Raw genomic sequence first — 16,913 nt, 5'->3', positions numbered from 1 at the left:
GGGGAAATGGAACCCCTCCTCAATTGCACCAAAAAAAAAATAGTTCCCAACACTCCATGAGAGAAGTGAATCTTGCGTTGTGGGTGGGGGACTTCAAAAATTGTTAATTCCCTGGAGACATGCCGCAGAGAGGGGCGTGTAGGTGTGTGTGTGGGGGGGGGAACTGGCTCTCATCAGGGGATGTTATGGCCACACCTGCCAACCACAGGAGCTCCAGGGCAATAACTCTACTGAGTGTTCACCCTCTTAGAAAAGAATATGTTAAAGGTTTAAAAGAGAATAAGCCTTCGGATGGCTCCTCAGTCACCTTCCTGACCCTCTTCTCTGTGTCTGAGACGGGCTCCACCTGTCCACGGGAGCTGCCATGTCCACAAACTGGCCAGAGAGAAGGGAACGTGGGCAACTTTCAGTCTAAATTTGGTGAGGTTGAAGCATAACATAAGCTCCTTGGGGAAATGCCTCGAGCCCCACCCCACACCTGTTTTCTGTTCTCTGTTTCAGTTAGAAATTTTCCAAAGCTGGTTATTTCCTCTAGGGTTGAGGTGAGATCTTTCACACGTGCACAAATGGTTGTGGCCACATGTCCATCTTCAGGTGCCAAATGACCAACCCATCACCAGGCAGCCTGTTGGTCCTGGGCTCAGCTTCTTAGAGATGAGTGTCAAATAGACTGAGTTGGGGAGGGGGCAGTCCAAAGCACAGGAATGGAACCCAGGCCCAGGCTATCCATGGCTACAGAGGAAAGACCAAGGATGTGTGTGTATCTATCTGTCTATGTCTTTGTGTGTGTGCATGCACACGTGTGCATGCAATGAGGAGAGAGAAGTAGGAACAGGAAAAAGAGAGTGAGAGGGTGAGTGGGAGAGAGAGATGTGAGAAAGGGAGAAATGAAAATGCCAGGGTACGGCACCAGAACTAACCAGAGATCTGGCCACTGGCTCTAGTTCACACTCAAGAGCAAACCTGGACCCAAGCAGGAACTAAGATCAAAATGCTTCCCTTACTGTGAGTATGCCCAGGAAAGTGAGAACTGAAGCTGCCCCATCACATCCACCCAATTCAACCCTTCAGAGAACGCAAGGAATCTGACAGTGGGGTACATGCAAATAGAACCCTGAGAATTCCAGCAGGACCAAGCAGCTTAGTGTGGCACAAAGGGTCTGAGCTTACTGCCTTATCTGCCAGGACAGAATCCCCTCTGTTTTGTGACCTGCCCTCACCCACCCCACCCCCTGCTATGTTTTGTGACCCTCTCTGAACAATCTTCTCCCCTCCTCCTCCATGTGATAACAACTAGGACAAGGTACCCTCAGTTTTGTGATCTCCCCTTCCCCCTACCAGGTTAATGTATCTCTCTCCAAGCCTCTCCCCTTGGAGCCTTCGGTTGGGTACTATTGTCAGGATGTTTGAAGCTGAATGGATATTCCAGCACTGACCAAGGCTACTTTAACCTTTCATTCTCCACGAAGCCCCCCTGGGTCCATGTTTCCCGCCATAATGACAAGGGACTTGACAATAATCTTCAGCCTCTGGATTCTCCCCATCTGTTCCTCACTCCACAACTCTCGTCTCTTGATCTCTTGCCTGTAGGATATCTACCAAATCTTCCCCTTTCATATGCACCCCTCTGGCCAGTCTTGGTCTGGGCTCTTGGTAACCTCTAACCTAGCTAATCATAGAGAATTAGAAGTGGTCTCAGGGCTCATTTAATTCAGAACTTCTTACCCTGGGGTCTACCAACCTGGGTGGGGAAAAATTATATCTTTATTTTCATTAACCTCTGACTTCTTTTATAATGCTCTACATTTTATTTTATGCACTTAAAAAACTTTATTCTAGGAAGGGGTCCTTGCACTTCACAAAAATGTTAAAGGTGTCCATAACATAAAAACACTTAACATTTGATCTACAACATCTCATGCCATGTACCAAGAGAAGATCAAAATGATTTAGACATAAAGGGTAAACATCACATACAAATTAGGGGAACAGAGAATATTTTATCTGTCAGATTTATGGATAAGGGAAGAATTTCTAACCAAAGAAGAGACAGAGGGCATTATGGGATATAAAATGGATAATTTTGATTATATCAAATTGAAAATCTTTACACAAACAAAACCAATGCAGGCAAGATGATAAGGAAAGTAGGAAACGGGGGGGGGGGGGGGGGGGCGGGGGGTGGAATACAGCAGATGTCTCTGACAAAGGCCTTATTTCTCAAATACATAGGGAACTGGGTCAAATTTATAAAAATGAGTCATTGTCCAATTGATAAATGGCGAAAGGATATGAACTAGCAATTTTTCGGAAGAAAAAAATCAAAACTGTCTAGAGGCATTTGAGAACTAAATCACTATTGATTAGATAAATGCAAAATAAAACAGTTCGGAGGTACCATCTCACACCTATCAGATTGGCTAATGTGATGGAAAAGGAAAATGACAAATTTCGGAGCAGATGTGGCAGAAGAGAGACACTAGTGCATTGTTAGTGGAATTGTGGATTGATCCAACCATTCTGGAGAGCAATATGGAACTATGTCCAAAGGGCTATAAAACTGTGTGTACACTTTGATCCATCAATATGATTACAAGGTCTGTATCCTAATGAAATCAAAGGAAAAGGACCTATATGTACAAAAATACTTACAGCAGTTCTTGTGTGTGTGTGTGTGTGTGTGTGTGTGTGTGTGTGTGTGTTGGCAACGACTTGGAATTGAGAACGTGCCCACCCATTGGGGAATGGCTGAACAGGTTCTGGTATATGATTGTGATGGAATATTATTGTGCTATAAGAAAGGATGAGCAAGATGCTTTCAGAAAAACCTGGGAAGACTTACATGAACTGATGCAAAATTAAATGAGGAAACAGAATATTGTACAATGCAACAGCAACATTGTATGATGATTAACTATGACAGACTTAGCTATTCTCAGCAATACAATGATCCAACAATTCCAAAGGATTTATGATGAAAAATGCTATCCACCTCCAGAGAAAGAACTGAGAGAGTCTGAATACAGATTGAAGCCTCCCTTTCTTATTTTATTATTCTTGGAGTTTGGGGTTTTTTTGGTCTACCTTTTCTCTTGCAACATGGCTAATATAGAAATGTTCTGCATAACTGTGCATGTGCAATCTATGTCAACTCGCTTCATTTCTCCAAGAGGGAGACAGAGACAGAAGCAAAGAATACAAAACTCAAAATTTTTCAAATGAATGCTAAAAATTTTTGTTTACAATTAATTGAGAAAAAAAATTAAATGTAAAAGAATTCTGGTTTAGACCAATTCCTTTATTTTACTGATGAGGAAACAGAAAACCAGAGGAAGGAAAATTACTTGCCCAAGGTTTCTTTTTACTTACATCATGCTGAGAAGATCTCTTCCAACATCAAGCCACTCCGGTCTCAACCCTTATGGCTCATATCCTCTGCAACGGATCTGCCCTCGTCACATACCCCATGCCTATCAGTCAGCTCAATAACAGAATTAGGGATTCCCACCTTCAGCCTCCTCTCAGGGTACCTCTTCCTCTTGTCTTTCCAGGCTTATCTGCTTCAAGCCTCTTTCACACTTGGGAAGACCACTGTGGACTATGATTGTGATGGAATGCTATTGTGCTATAAGAGATGACAAGTAGGATAGTTTCAGAGAAACCTGGGAAGACTTGTATGAACTCACACACGTGTGAATGTCCTTGCAGGATTCCTCAAGCCCTTAACATTTGGCTTTTCTTCCTATCATTCAATTGATACTGCTCTCTCAAAGGTCACTTGCCTCCTCCTCTGTCTTTCTGCTTCATCTGACCCTGTTCACATTCACCTTCTTCATTCTGGATACCATCTCCGCTCAGCTTCCGTGACACAAAGCTCTTTCCTGGCTCTGCCTCTGCTGGTTCATGCTTGTTTTCTTGCCTCTAAGTATGTATCTAACCATCTCTGTCCTAAGCCCTCTTCATCAAAGGACAGAGCGTAGACAGGGAGATCTCACCTACTCCTATGACTATAATACATACAACTACCTGTATGCAGTGGGTAGCTAACAACTCCATCTCCCATCCTACTCTTCTAAAAGTTACAACCCTACACCACTAACTGCCAGCTAGACATGTCCATCTGGATGTCCCTGCAGTATACACCATCCCCTACATGCCCCTACTCTGCTTCCCCCTTCTTCTCACACTAGTTGACAGCTCCACCATCTTCTCAATCACCCATGCTCCTAAACTTGCTGATGTTTCCCTCTTTGCCACCCCCCATATCTCATCAGTTGTGAAGTACTATGGACATATTCTTTTTAGTAATACCTCATTACAACTGTCTCCTGACGGATGCCCATCAACTAGGGAATGGTTGAACAGTTGTGGTGGAACACTATTGTGCTATAAGAAATAACAATCAGGATGGTTTCAGAGAAACCTGGGAAGACTTATTATAAACTCAAAGTGAAGTGAGCATAACCAGAACATTGTGCACAGTAACAATACTGTACAATGGTCAACTGTGAAAGGCTTCACTTCTCTGACCAAGACTGATCCAAAACAATTCCAGAGCTCTCATGATGAAAAACGCTATCCAACTCCAGAGAGAGAACTGATGAACTATGAGTGCAGACTTAAGCATACTTTTTCACTTTCTTTATTTTCACTGTTTGTTTTTCTTTGTTTTCTTTTGCAACATGGCTAATATGGAAATGTTTGGTATGATCTCACATATATAATTGAAATCAAATTGCTTGCCTTCTCAAGGAAGGGGGAGGGACAAGAGAGAAAGAATTTGGAAGTCAAAATTTTTTTAAATGATTAATTTATTTACATGGGAAATATTTAACAAAAAACTTTTTTAAAAAGAGAGTGTGGAGGGTGGAGCAAAGAAAATACTGTATTGGGTGTTAGGAAACAAGACATCTAATCCCATTTGGTCAATTACTAACTGTATGATCTTGACCAAGTTACCTAACTTCTGAGTTTCAATTTTTTTCATCTGTAAAATGGTGATAGTATCTACCTCATGGAGTAAATTGTAAGGGACAAATGAGTGAAGTGTTTTGAAAAAAAAAATTCCATTCCTTGGTGAGGTGTGGGAGTTGGCAGGGAGGAAAGAGACAGAAATGACTCCAACTTTAGGAGCATGAGTGGGGAACTGAGATGATGGAGCTGTGAAGAGAATTAGAAAAGGGTATGAAAAGAAGAGATAGGGTAGGTCAAGGTAGAAGACAGTACAGTCTACACTACTGGAAATTTTGGTCCTTACTTTCCTGGATTACTCTAACAGCATCTTAACCAGTATTCCCATTGGCAGTCTCTCCAATTCATCCTTCATAAGCTATTAAAATAATCTTCCTAAAGCTCTGACCGTGCCACTTTCCTGATCAGACTCACAGTAGCTCCCTATTGCCTTTACCAACAAATATAAACTTCTTTTCCTGGCATTCAAGGCTCTCCAAACTGTGGCTCCAATTTAACATCTTAGCCTCACTTCACACTGGTCTTCTTCAATGCACTCTCAGTTTTAACCAAACTTAAACTACTAAATGTTCCCCAATCTTACCTGTCTTCTCTCAGTGCTCCAGATTCCCCTCCTCATTTCACCATATTCATGTCTTTAAGACCCAGCTGAGGTACCATGTGGTTTCATGAGGCTTCCCTCATCCTCCACAACAGCTAAGGGTGACCTTGGCCTCATCACAGTTTTTTTGCTCTGCTGCCTCGCTTTCCCCCCTTCCTCTTCCTTGCACCATTAAGTATTTATTTAGAGGCTGTGGACCCCTTATTGGATTGTGAACTCAGTGAAGGGCAAAACTATGTGGTTTTTCATGTTTGTATTTCAATCTCTTCTAGAACAACCCTCGACTCAGAGGAGGCACCTAATTAAGGTTTGTTGACTCACCACCCCAATGTGGCTGTATGCACAATCACAAGGCAATGACCAGGTATCACTTGATGGAATAGCACCTTGAGGACCTTCCCTGGGAAATGGCTTACTAAACATCACCCATCAGAACTGATCCCACTGGCCAGCCAGGAGAGTCACCCACCAAGAGTACCAACCCCCCCAATCCAAGATTTCCCCTATCCCTTGTCATAGACAATCAAGAGTCTAGGAGGCAGTTTCGGGGCTTAAATTCACATTTTAATATTGGGTGGTCACACAACAGAGACTGTACCCAGTTCATAAGCCTGTTCTCAGGCTTGCTCACTCACTCCCTCCCCAGGAGAGAGGATTGCTGCCCCATACCCGCTGGTCTTTGTAAAAATATCAAGAAAAAGATAAGGAAGCAGTGTGCAGAGGTCAACTCTGAGTCTGGCACATCTGGGCCCATCTGGCTACAAAATGGAATGCTTCTCAAATGGAATGGTCAGCTCTTTTGCCGCAGCCTCATCCAGGAACCAGCACAACCGTCCCGTGTGGGGCTGTACCAGCGCAGCAGGAAGTGGATTCTCTTCATCACCTTCCAGGATCCGCTGTTTCTCCATCCCAAGAGAAAATGCATGAAGCCCAACCCTATTCCCAACTCTCAGACATTTCCCAAGGCTAAGAGAGGGAACATGAGGGCACCACAGGGTTCTTCCCCTTGACCGGGGCCATTCAGACAAAGGAGATCCCACATGCTACCACACCAGGGAACTTACCCTGGACAGCTTCTATTCCCATCCCCTTCTAGGGATACCCCACAGTCAGATGTCCCCCAACTCCCATTCCTCATTACTAACACAGAACACAAAACTGTGACTGTTACCTTCAAAACAGCTGCTTTGCTTTCTCCAGTAGCCACAAATACGACCATGCGTGCTGCATTCAATACAGGCAGAGTGAGGGTCACCCTCTCAGGGGGTGGCTTTGGGGAATCACTGATCGGGGCCACAATTTTTTCTTTCTCCTAGGGGAAATGAGCCCAAACAACAAGAAGAAATGAGATTGTACCAGAGGAAGCAATCCATGGCCCTCAAACCAACTCTGAGCTTGGAAAGCTCTTGGCCCATTCTTCCAAACCTCAGCATGTACACAGCCTGAAATGGGACTGATTAGCTCCAAGCCCATAAGCTGGTGCCTTTGCCATCCTGGAGACCACTGCCCAGTCTCACACTTAACTCAGAAGTAGCTGGTATAGCCCAGCCCTGCCCAACTACCAAAGCTGGCTTACCTGCAGGAGTGGGTGATCAGGGAAAAGGGAACACGTGTGCCCATCAGGTCCAACACCCAAGATCAGAAGGTCAAAAACTGGGATTATATCACCCTGAAAAGCCTGAGGGAGAAGAACACAAGAAAGGCCACCCCCGCCCTAGTCAGATGCCCAGTCTGGCCTCTGCCAAATAAAAGGCCCTCACTTTTGTGTCCAGAGACTCTGACTAAAGGCCTGTGGTGTCCCAGGAGCAGATTGGGAGGAAAGACCAGAGGCTAAGACACTTTGGAGACAGAACACAGGATTTTCCTGAATCAGCTTTTCTTCAAGAGGCCTTAAGAGCACTTTTCAGACTCCTCACACAAGACTTACAACCCTGCAAAATTGGGACTGTGGCATTATTATGATGCCTGCTTTATAAAGAAGAAAATTAAGACTCAAGTCATGAGGCTAAGACGTGGTGAGGGCAATGCCTTTGCCTCCACCCACCCCCTCATCCAACGCTCTAGCCACCACACCACGGCCACAGCAGAGCCGATCCACTGCCACATCTGTCCTTTCAGGGCTAGGTCGCTGCACATGTTGGGCTGGGCCTCCTCCTCAGGCAGGGGAATGAAGTGAGGTCTTCTCTCCTTCCATGTAGGGGGGATCTCCCATGGGGCCCATGCAGGAAGTGCTGCTGCTGCTGTCATATAGCCAGGCATGCTCGGGACACCGCCATGCTATTATTAGTCTAGCTCAAAGAATCAGCTCTTAATTCTGCTTATCATTTCTATGGTTCCTTTTCTCCATTTTATCTACTCCTTTAATTGTTAGATTTTCCTCCCTTTGTACTTCTTTTTGGGTTTAAGTTACTGATTCTCTAGTTGTTTTTTTTTAAACTGCATACACAGTTTATTAATCTCCTTCCACTTTGTTAATGTTTATTTTCATACGTTTTTTTCCTCTGAGGCCTGCTTTAGCTACATTCCCCCAAATTTTGTCTCATTCATACTATTCTCTTTCACACAGTTATTAGTTATTATGATGATTTGTGCTCTAACCCATTCTACAGGATGCCACTGTTAAATCTTCATTACAGTGGAAGATCTTTTTCCTGACTAATTTCAAGGATTACTGTTTGGCATAAAAATCATGAAATTTAGCTGCTATGTGCTTTGGAGTTTCAAATATGAGGTTTTTCTCTGGAGGCAATCTGTGGATTTAATCAAATTGTATCTCATTTTCTCTATTCAAAAGTTCTGGGTAGTCTTGTTAGCTTTTTTTCCTGCAGTGTGGGATTCTGCGTTTTTAATTTATCCTGTTCTCTTGGGAGAGCTATGATTTTTAAGTTCTCTCTGTATTTTAAGTACTCAGTACCTGTATCCCTGTCTTTAAGTTTCAATATAAACTCCTAGAGAGCAGGGACTATTTCCCAGCATTCAGCACAAAGCAAGCATTTAATAGATGTTTGCTCATTAAAGGTCAGTTGGTTGGACTTTATGTGTACCTTCAGTTGTCTTTTGTTATCTCTTTTACCAAATTTTTTTCCACTTCTGCCTTTAAAAAATTTCGAATCTGTCATTTTCCATTTGAGAACCTCTATTCTTTTAAGAGATTCACCATGATATTTTCCATGGGGCAATCCCCTACTGAGGAAAAGGGACAAGGTCCAATCTGGATCTGAGTAACACTAAATAAACAAATCAGACCACACAGGTCCTAGGGTTTCTCTGAATGGCCCAAATTCAAAGGGCTGGAATGGAAGCAGGAAGTGGGTTGCAGGGATGGAGAGCCGTTCTAGGGAAATTAGTATAGGGAGTGCCAGGGAGGCAACTGTTTGTCTGAGTCAGCTTGCTTCCCCAAAACCCTGAAGCACAAGCTTACGATGCTAGGTGCACAGGTTAGGTCAGACAGGCTGCAAATACTGAGTAAGATCTCTAAGTACTTCAGTCATCTAGGGTTATTTCATGACAGTAGTACAGTAGGTTTTTTTCCTTACTATTTTGCGGATTCTATATTAATTATTCCAGATTTGGCTCACTGTTTTCTTTCTTGATAGTTATTAGCCAGGATCTTGTTCATCACCTGCCTCACTTTTACTGAATTCCATATTTGAAGCAGTCACTTGTCCATTCATACCTGTGCCCCATGCAGAGCCCCTGGGGGAAAGGAAGCCTGGGCTCCCCCTGCCCTAACCCCACTACTCACTTCTCGAAGCTTCTCTGCGTAGTCTGAGGCAGCCTCTGCCACTGGAAGTGCAGGGTTAATGGTGATAACCTGGCTCTCTGGGATGGGCAGGTTCGAAAGAAGGTGAGTCTATAGCAGATGAAGGAAGAAAATTCAGCCTTATACCCACATCCAAGGCATTAACAGACTACCATTTATGTCTAGCCTCCAATTCCCTGCCTCTCTAAGGTGACCACAGTCTACACCTCTTCCACTGCTGCTATCTCTAAAGAACCCATTTCCCAGGCTTCGATGTACCAGAGACTGGGCTGTATTCATCTCCTCCTAAGATGAAAAACTTGGAGATAACTTCCACAGGCTCTATAATCTGGTCATCACTGAATGAATACATTAAAAGGCATTCATTAAATGCCTGATGCCAAGCACTATGCTAAGTTCTGGGGATACAGGTAGAAAAAATGAAATAATCCCTACTCAGGGAGCTCATACTCTAACTAGGGAAGACAATGGATAGAAGGGAGTTCAGTGACAGGTCTCATGGCATGTTCTGGAAGTCCTAAAAGAACAAGGAAGGAACAAGAGGCAAGGCAAGGTCTAGGGTCCTTAGGATGCATTAGCAGGTCAGATAACATCAGGGAAGGTGAAGAGAATGGCAGGTCTAGAGGGCATAGAGGCGAAGATGGTAAGACTTGGAGGTCCTCCTTCTCATCAAGAGGATTGGAGTTGGTGGTTTCCAGGCTGCCCAGGGTCAGGGGACAGGAGAAGGGAAAGCAAGGAAGAAGAGTTATAATCCCCTTTGTCCCAGGAAGAGGCTGGCCAGGATGCAGAGATAAGGAAGGAGAACCTTCCAGGTACGGGGGACAGTCAGAGGGAATGCGCAGGGCTAAGAAATGGAGTGCCTTGTTTGTGGTACAGAAAGGACTTCTGTGTCACTGGATCAAAGAGAAGGTGGCAGGGAGGAAGGTGCAAGAAGAATAAAAACCAACAAGGGAGGACTTCAAGGAAGACTTGGACAAAGTGATGCAGAACAGAGAAAATACATTGCAATAAAATCAGCCAACATTTCTAGATGGATTTAAGAAAGTAAATCTCATTTGATCCTCACAAAAATGATATAAATGGAACCAACCCTAAACTACAAAATGAATGCAATGCCCAGCGATGGTCCCAGAGGTCGAATATATAAGACAATCGACACAGTGGAAGGAATCCCAGCTCTGGAATCCAAGGACCTACCAGTGGAACCTTGTGCCTCAATTTCCTCACTTACAAAAGGAGGGGGTGACTCCGAGGTCCCTTCCAGCTCTGGGCCCACAGCACTGTACATGCCATCAGATATAATGTGTTAGCTGGTTTTACTTAACTTTTTCCCTTTGTTATAAAGGATAGGCCTATGGATAGTAGGGTAGAGATTACTGGGAAGTGATTGTTGACTTAAACAAAAGGCATCCCCCCTTCTTGGTAAAATTGGAGGAACTGTGGGAGTGGAAAGTTGAATCAGACAAAGTCAAACTTGGTTGAGGCACTGGCTAGTTTTGCTGAACTTTTTTTTTTCAGATTTATTTTTTGTTATAAGGAATGTCTGGGATGCAGGAAAAGTATATTGGGAAGGGGAAAATGACGGGGAGAACAAGTATTTCTATAGCATCTACTGTGTGCCATGTACTGTGCTAAGCATTTTAAAATTACTTTCTCATTTGATCCTCACAAGAACATTGGGAGGGAGGTACTCTAATTATCTCCATTTTACAGTAGAGAAAACTGAGGCAAAGAGAGGTTAAGTGACTTGCCCAGGATCATACAGCTAGATGTCTGAGGCTGGGTTTCATCTCAGATCTCGCTGATTGTAGGTCTAGTGTTCTATCCACTATGAAACCAATAAAAAATAGATAAAAAATAAAATAGGCATCAACAATCATTAAGATGAGTTTGTATATACCGCTAGTTAGTGTTTTTAAGCTAGTTATTGTTAATAAAATTTCAATTTATTATTTTATTATATTATTAGTTTCAATTATTCAAATCAGATGATAATAATTGGCAAGTGTTGGTCAGATACATCCTTCTCAAAAAAGACTTGACAATAACCAAATGACTTCTTAACATTCACACAGGTTGCTGTTGAGACAGGTACTCTAGAGCCTCGAAAGAGATGCCCCTTCCCAAAGACCCCAGTTCCAATCCAGCGAAGATCACCATCTATTTTGATTGGTGCATCAGGTAAGGGCCAACAGAACCTGGATCATGTTTGGGGCTTCTCAGCTTTGGTAGTCACAATTTCCCCCTTTAGGATTCCCCACTGGAAAATGAACCCCTTTGTTCAATTCTTTTCTAAAAAAAATCCTACAGGGCTATCTCAGGCTTGGTCGGTGTACAGATCAATCAATCAGTGAGTATTTATTAAGCACGTACAATGTGCCAGGAGGTGGAATGAGCAGTGGTCATATAAAGACAAAAGTGCAAATGTGGTCCCTGCCCACAAAGAGCTTAGGGTAAACCATAGGAACACATATCAGTTATATTATGTATTATATGTATTTGTATATTTGCGTACATAATATGTATTATGTGTATTTTACATTAGGTATAAAAATTAACACAAAGTATTGTGGGAAAGGAGAGGGAGTAGGCTAGCAGCTGGGGGATGGGGGGCAAGCCTTCAGGCAGAAGTCCACTGGCACGTGAGCTGAGCCCTGCAGGAAACCAGGGATTCCAAGAGGCAGAGGTGAGAAAGGAAGCCATTCTAGATTGGTAGAGGAGACACCAGTGCAAAGAAAGGAGATGGAGTGTCCTGTGTGGCACAGTAAGTACTCCAGTACACCTGGATTACCATATGAAGGGAGGAGTGATATGCAAGAAGACAGGAAAGATAAGAGAGAGCTAAGGAGAAAAGAGATTTAAATGTTAAATGTTAGGAGTCTCTATTTGATCCTAGTGGCTGTAGGGTATCACTGGAGTTTACCTGAGCAAGGGGGGGTGACATGATCAGACCTATGCTTTAGGAAAACCACCTTGGCAGCTTTTGGTGTGGAATTGGAGTGGGGAGACCAGATAGGAAAGAGGCCATTATAATAGTCCTGGGGAGTAGCTGTGAGGGCCTGAACCAGGGTGGCAGTTGTGAGTGAAGAAGAGATGATGTACAGGAGACATGTACTATAGGTAGAAATGACAAGTTTTGGTAGAAGACTGACTCTACAGAATGAATGAAAGTGGGGAGTCAAGATTTCAAATCTGGCTAACCACAAGGACAGTGCCACACTGACTGTCATGGGAAAGATCAGAAGAGGGACGGGTTTGGTGTGGAAAGCAATGACTTCTGTTTTGGATTCACTGAGTTTGGGATTCCTACGTGGCATCCAGTTAGAAATGTCCAATGGGCCGTTAACTGGTAGTGTTCAGAACTAGAGCCCGGGAGAGGTTAAGGCTGAATACATAAATTCTGGGGTCACCTGCATAGAATAGTAACTGAATCTATGGGTGCTGAGGTCACCAAGAGAGAGAGCCACAGTTAGCAGACTTGGCATGAAAGATAAAATCAGCAAAGGAAATTGAGAAGGGAACATCTGAACAGGTAGGAGAGAGAAAAAAAACAAGGTAAAGAAAGCGTAGAGGGCAGGATATAGCTAGGAAAGGGATCCCGTGGACAGATTTCAGGGGTTCCATTAATTCAGATGGGAAACAAATTGCATCTTTATTTTCACTAACCTTTTGCTTCCTTTGTAATCCTACATATTTTATTTTATCAATTTAGAAACATGATTCTGAGGAGGGGTTCATGGTCTTTACCAGACAGCCAAAGAGGTACACAGCACAAAAAAAGTTAAGGACATTTCTGATCTAGGAGATGGTCAGTAGTGTCAAGGAGTCACAATGGAATGCAAACACAAGCATAAAGACAAACAAAGTACAGCAAGGTGGTGGAGTAGACAGATAGAATGTGAGTTCAAATCCTATCTCAGACACTTACTGTGTGACCCTGGGTATATCACAACCCTATCTGCCTCAGTTTCCCATCTGTAAAATGAGCTGGAGAAGGAAATGGCAAAACGCTCCAGTATCTCTGCCAAGAAAACCCAAAATAAGTTCACAAAGAATGGGACATGACTGAAACAACTCAACAACAATGGTGGTCAAATGCTGCAGAGAGATCAGGAAGGAGGAAGACTGAAGAACAAAAGTTATTAGATTTGACAGTTAAAGTACTGTTGGGTGCTCTGACAAGAGCAGTTTCAGTAGAGTGACAAGATAGGCAGCCAGACTAGGAGGGATTTTGAAGACAGTGAGTGAACAGGAAGTGGAGGCAATGAATATAGCTGAATAAGTCCGACTGAGAAAGGGAGGAGAGATACAGGTGGTAAGAACAGTAAGATTTTGTGAGGGGTTTTTAAGGACGGTTGAGATTTGGGCATGTTTGCAGAGAGCAGAGAAGGAATCAGTAAAGACTGAAGATGGGAGAGAGGAGATAAAAGTGAGGGTACTGTGTGGAAGATAAGAGAGGTGGCCACTTCAACAGAGGCTGGATAAAGGAGAAAATGATGGGTGATAAAGTCAAGGGGTTGTAAAATGAGAAGGAGGGGTTGTCAGATGATGAAGAAGAGAAAACAGGGACTTCTTGATAAACCCAGGATGTTAAGATCAGAGTGTTTAGGAGTAATTGATCATATGAACAACTTCTACTTCGGGGAGGGGGAGGAAGAATGACTGCTCTATCGCATTTCAACTGAACATATTCCAGATGTTCTAGGAACAAAACTCAGGAATGTTAAGGAGTGCCAAGATCTGGCTGAAAGTGATTTACAGTTGTCTTAGGTAATGCATTGGAAAGTACTGGAAAGAGAAGATGACCAAGCTCCAAGCTCAGCTACTCCACACTGGCACAACAATATGGCTCGGTGAACAAAGTGAGCATCCATCAGTTATTCTGACTACTAGTGAGACAATAGTGGTTCTCTGGATACTGGGACTCTCAGACAGAGCTGAACCAATGAAATTCATAAAGTCTTCCATAAATGGGAAATAAACAATTTAAAATTAAGAGTCAGAAATAGGTGGACCACGAGGTAGGGTGTGGGAGGGGGTGTCTAGAAATACAAATACCATGGCTGACAAGCAGTCCAGTTCATAGGTGACCTCCTGCCAGGATGGATCTATGTGTTCAGGTGGTAAGGGTAGGTTGGATTCAACACTAGTGAATTCAACAGCAGCTCCATGTTCTCATACCATCACACATGCAACATATTCTTGGTCAGCAGGCTGGGAGAGGGTTGGAGTGTCCAACACCATTTTGGATACAGTCAAAGGCATGACCTGATATGCACACTCTTTCTCCCTAGATAACCCCAGATAGGTTGGTAGTCTTGCCCATCCAGGCTCATTCACCACAAGCAAGTCAGTCAGACTCTTAAAAGTGATCCACTTGAGTGGGGATATTACATATCAGGTCCTGACATGTATCATGTTTAACAAGTTCCTAGTTCATACTGGAGTCAATAATTCTACTGGGTATTATTCTGCTAAGCAGAGTGTCAAAAGTCTCCCTGAGCTGCCAAAGTCTTGTACATTCAATATGAGGCTATTTTTAGTGAGGGAATGGTTGGCTCAATAGACAATCTGGCCCACAAGACAGGATATCAAAGAGGCTACCTTCCACCACGTGCAATCCTAAATTGTAGAAGTCTAATTAACACTGGAGTAATAAGCTTAGGAGGTGCTCTATTCACCCAGCAAAAGAACTAAAGCTCTAAGTACTATCTGGGGCCAAGGTCACCAACTGATTATAACATAAATTGGAAGGCTGAAGCCGTTAGAATCATAAACATGATTTCCAGCACAAGTCTGGGTCAACTGTCACCACAGTCCAGTCCCTAAAAGCCCCATGAGACTTTTGCAATGTGGTCAGATAATTTCCCTTTAGTCGGCGACAAAATGTCATCTTAGGAGCCTGACAAGATCTTCATATCCTGCCAGGTCACGGTCAACAAATACAAGTTGGGATATATGGAGTGTTGGTCTCTCTATGAATCAGAATCTTAATAAACAAACATCAAAAGTAAAATCCAAGACACTGAGACAGAAGCATGAAACATGTAGAAATAGATTCAGACTAGAAGAGTACTGAGGAGCTGTTGGATCGAACCTGGCTCCCAAATGCTTGGGCTTCTTATAATAATTACAAGTGCTCCCCTCCCTGTTGAAGTGTTGGCATGATCACAGGATAGCATCCACTCCTGTTCAGCTGTCCTGGTTAAGATTTCAGGTATGGATAGTTATATAGAGAACATCCCCCTTATAAAGGAGGTCACGCTCTAAGAATGATTTACTTCATCACAGCCAGGCCACCCCTGTTTTAATAAGGCCACTTCCAGATCCCACATCCTGTTCTTTATGACCAGGCCACACTAGAGAGTATGCTCCCCTTTTTATAACCAGGGCATCTTAGAGGAAAAACAATGCCCCCAGTTCCTGAGAAAATTAACCGGCTCAGCTTTGGCACGAGTTGTCTCGTTTGGCGAATTCAATTAGTCCACCATATCGAGATGGCCAGGACCATCGGTGCGCCCCACTCGGTCCAGGCACCTTGCCACCACCCTCCGTGCATGGCCAGGGCCCGCTCCCTGCCTCTGGCCTGGGATCCAGTCATCCAATCCCACCACCACACTACGCAGTGCCTGGGAAGGGCGCGTCCGGGGTCTGCCCTAAAGATCAATCACGGTCCCAGGGATCCCCTGCTTAATAACGGTGTGTCGGTGTGTTGACCGCCTGGCTGACGCCCCACAGCCTACGTTCGCTGGCCACCACCACTCCCCACCACCACTCCCCACGTGGCAGCCTCCCCGACGGGCAGGTAAACTCCTTGAGGGCAGGGCCTCTCTCACCCTGGTATTTGTAAGGGCAGCGCTTAGCAAAGTGCTGGACACACAGTAAGCATCTGATAAATGCCTTTTTATTCGTGCCTTAGGCCTGGACTAGCCTGGCCGCACCCTGAGTTTCAGGAGAGCCGGGCCCCTGGGTCCCCAAGTGGACATCAAAGCCCCCTTTCACCTCCGGGTCTCGGGACGTGCCACACCCCCCTCTCGGACTCCACAGGGCCTCGAGGCACGAGCCCCCGGGCCCCGCCCCTCGGGCCAGGCCCCGCCCCCCCGCCCTCCCTCCGCCCCCCGCACCCGGTACAGGCCGAACGTGCTGTCCGCGTGGTCGAAGGGCACGAGGCGCTCGTCGCAGAATCCCAGCGTCCAGTGCGCGGGGGCGGCGGGCCCGGAGGGGGCGGCGGCCGCGGGCAGCTCTTGGGCCAGCAGCTGGACCAGGCTCCCGCCCGAGAGACCGAGGGAGAAGCGAGCCCCGTCCCCGGCGCCCCCAGCCCCGGCCCGGCTCTGCGCCGCCCGCTGCACCACCAGTTGCGCCAGCGACACGCCCAGTTCCTGCGGGCTCGGGAACACCGAGATGAGGCGGGAGCCTGACCCCGGCATCGCGGCGGTGACGGCGGCGGCGGCGGCGGGGTGCGGCAGGCGAGCCGGCGGCGTGGGGCGCGGCCTTGGTGCCCGGGCGGAAGTGGCGCCAGTCCGGGCGGAAGGGGATCTCCCAATGCTTCCGCCCTAGCCGCGGCTCCGCGGGCGGGGC

General features: G+C 45.1%; 1 protein-coding gene across 1 annotated transcript; it reads right to left on the bottom strand.

Moving 5' to 3' along the window:
* Window positions 1–6,114: 6,114 nt before the first annotated feature.
* Window positions 6,115–16,844, bottom strand: PGLS (6-phosphogluconolactonase). Its single transcript, XM_072602486.1, has 5 exons — window positions 16,460–16,844; window positions 9,318–9,425; window positions 7,149–7,250; window positions 6,744–6,884; window positions 6,115–6,468 (listed from the first exon to the last, which is right to left on the bottom strand). Exons 1-5 carry the CDS (start codon window positions 16,760–16,762, stop codon window positions 6,331–6,333), a joined length of 792 nt encoding a protein of 263 aa, XP_072458587.1. The 5' UTR covers window positions 16,763–16,844; the 3' UTR covers window positions 6,115–6,330.
* Window positions 16,845–16,913: the final 69 nt, after the last annotated feature.

The sequence above is a fragment of the Notamacropus eugenii genome, chromosome 4 (genome assembly GCF_028372415.1).
Source record: "Notamacropus eugenii isolate mMacEug1 chromosome 4, mMacEug1.pri_v2, whole genome shotgun sequence".
In the NCBI taxonomy this organism is placed as follows: domain Eukaryota; kingdom Metazoa; phylum Chordata; class Mammalia; order Diprotodontia; family Macropodidae; genus Notamacropus; species Notamacropus eugenii.
Note: the sequence above shows the minus strand (reverse complement) of the source record. Positions and strands in the feature narration are given on the sequence as shown.

Excerpts from the sequence above, each read along its gene's own strand:
- PGLS (XM_072602486.1), bottom strand. The coding sequence starts at position 16,762 with ATGCCGGGGTCAGGCTCCCGCCTCATCTCGGTGTTCCCGAGCCCGCAG. Across the intron at positions 7,251-9,317 it reads ACGCAGAGAAGCTTCGAGAA|GCTTTTCAGGGTGATATAAT; the intron begins GTGAGTAGTGGG and ends CTTCTCCCTCAG. Across the intron at positions 6,469-6,743 it reads GCAAAGCAGCTGTTTTGAAG|CGGATCCTGGAAGGTGATGA; the intron begins GTAACAGTCACA and ends ATGGAGAAACAG.